This window comes from Seriola lalandi, unplaced genomic scaffold (assembly GCF_002814215.2).
Source record: "Seriola lalandi dorsalis isolate HSWRI2012SDOR001 ecotype SW California unplaced genomic scaffold, Sedor1 jcf7180002003975, whole genome shotgun sequence".
Lineage (NCBI taxonomy): Eukaryota > Metazoa > Chordata > Actinopteri > Carangiformes > Carangidae > Seriola > Seriola lalandi.
Window position 1 is genome coordinate 1 of NW_019474630.1, and position 1,633 is coordinate 1,633.

Below are 1,633 nucleotides of genomic sequence, written 5' to 3' on the forward strand. Positions count from 1 at the left end.
TATATCTTAATCAGCTCCAGCTCACCTAGGCACTTGTAGTCAGAAGTTACTCCTCTTAAGGCCACATCAAACACAGACAGCTCCATCCTCTGCTTGCGGTGGTGGCAGCTGAGCAGAGCAGAGGGCTGCAGCACCTGGAGGTACAGGAGAGGTTCCAACACTTGGTCCCCAGCCCCTCTTCTCCCTGGCTGCCTCACTATGGTCACACCCAGCGCCTGGCGTGCTGAGGAGCGACTGGGAGTCGGAAGGCCATCCAGGGAGAGCAGGCTGCTTCTCAGGAGCGGGGAGGCTGGCTGGGAGGTGTTGCTGTTGAAGATGTCCTCAGCTGTCAGGCCTGCAAGGGAACCCTGTGCAGCTGGAGCAGGGTCTGGAGTCGGCGAGGATGAAGCTGGAGGAGACTCAGACAAGATCTCAGGCTGGTTGAGGGCACTCTTTCCTACCTAAAGCAGATGTAAAAGGATCATTTAGTACTATATCAAACATTAGTTTGCACAAAGTTCAATGAAATTACTTGAGACAATGATTCAATAAGAATCTGGCAAATTCACAAGGGACTTTTGGTCCATCATAATTTGCCAGCATCATGCAGTTTATACAGATCCTGTTGACATCACCCACAGACAATTAAAGTCTTTATTAAAGTCAGCTAGATGGGCAGTGAAAGATTAAAGGAAATAACACAATTGCCCCCTGTACTGTACACATTTAAATTACAGTTTAAAACACATCATGATATTGGATAAAATCAATTTGTATAAATTGGGACTGTATGAAAATACCATCATCACATAATTCTATGTCATTCTCAAATGTAAAGTTGATTACAAAACTGCTGTATTAATCCTTTGTACTTATACATGAAGGCACATTTTGCTATTGTGTATGGAATGAATAATTATATACACATGGACAACTGACAGATCCAGAGTTTGACTCACATGCAAGCTTCTGTGTTTTGTGGATGAAGGCTTTTTGTTTACCTTATCCCCAGGCTCCTTCTTCTCCAGTGTGCTGGGAGTGTCGGCCGATAAGGGAAGGGCCTTTGAGGGACTGGAACAAGCATAAGTCATGACAGACAGCTTGCTAGCGGTGAGGAAGATGTCGAAGGGGATGAAGCTGAGGTTCTTGGTGATAGTGGACTTGTGGGAGGGCCTAGCGATGCAGTGGTGGCTGGCCCCACTCTGCTGCTCTATTTGGACGATGCGGATGCGAGCACTGTCGCTGCCGAAGCCGCTGTCCTGCCCAGTTCCGCTGTGACGTGATGAGGAGTCAACGCCCGTCGCAGGGTCACGGCTGCCACGCTTCTGCTCATGTTGACGCACCTGTACATAGAAACAGTGAAAGGTAAGACAATGTTCACACTGATGCTAATCTTTTTTGGACACTTAAGTCAACTGTAGATGGCCGAAAGGGGGGAGAGAAAAGGGTTTCACTAGAAAAAGTTTTGTAAGTGGTGTGCTATTCGAAAACACACACACAAGAGGAGATGCTACCTGTGTAAATTCACAAACACAGCTAAACATGCACACAGTTTTTATGGTTGTGACAAACATGAGAATTCAATTTGCATTAAAACAAATGCCTTATCTCAAACCAAACCAATGTCGTTTGTTAGCATTACAGAAGGGGTCAA

General features: G+C 46.2%; 1 protein-coding gene across 1 annotated transcript; it reads right to left on the reverse strand.

Annotated features, from left to right (window-relative positions):
- Positions 1–25: 25 nt before the first annotated feature.
- LOC111668265 (intermembrane lipid transfer protein VPS13B-like) lies at positions 26–1,322 on the reverse strand (the record flags this gene model as incomplete). The annotated part of the gene is made up of 2 exons (XM_023424282.1): positions 26–440; positions 981–1,322. Coding segments are annotated over 2 exons (757 nt in total), but the record flags the coding sequence as incomplete, so codon positions are not given.
- Between the last annotated feature and the right edge of the window lie 311 nt (positions 1,323–1,633).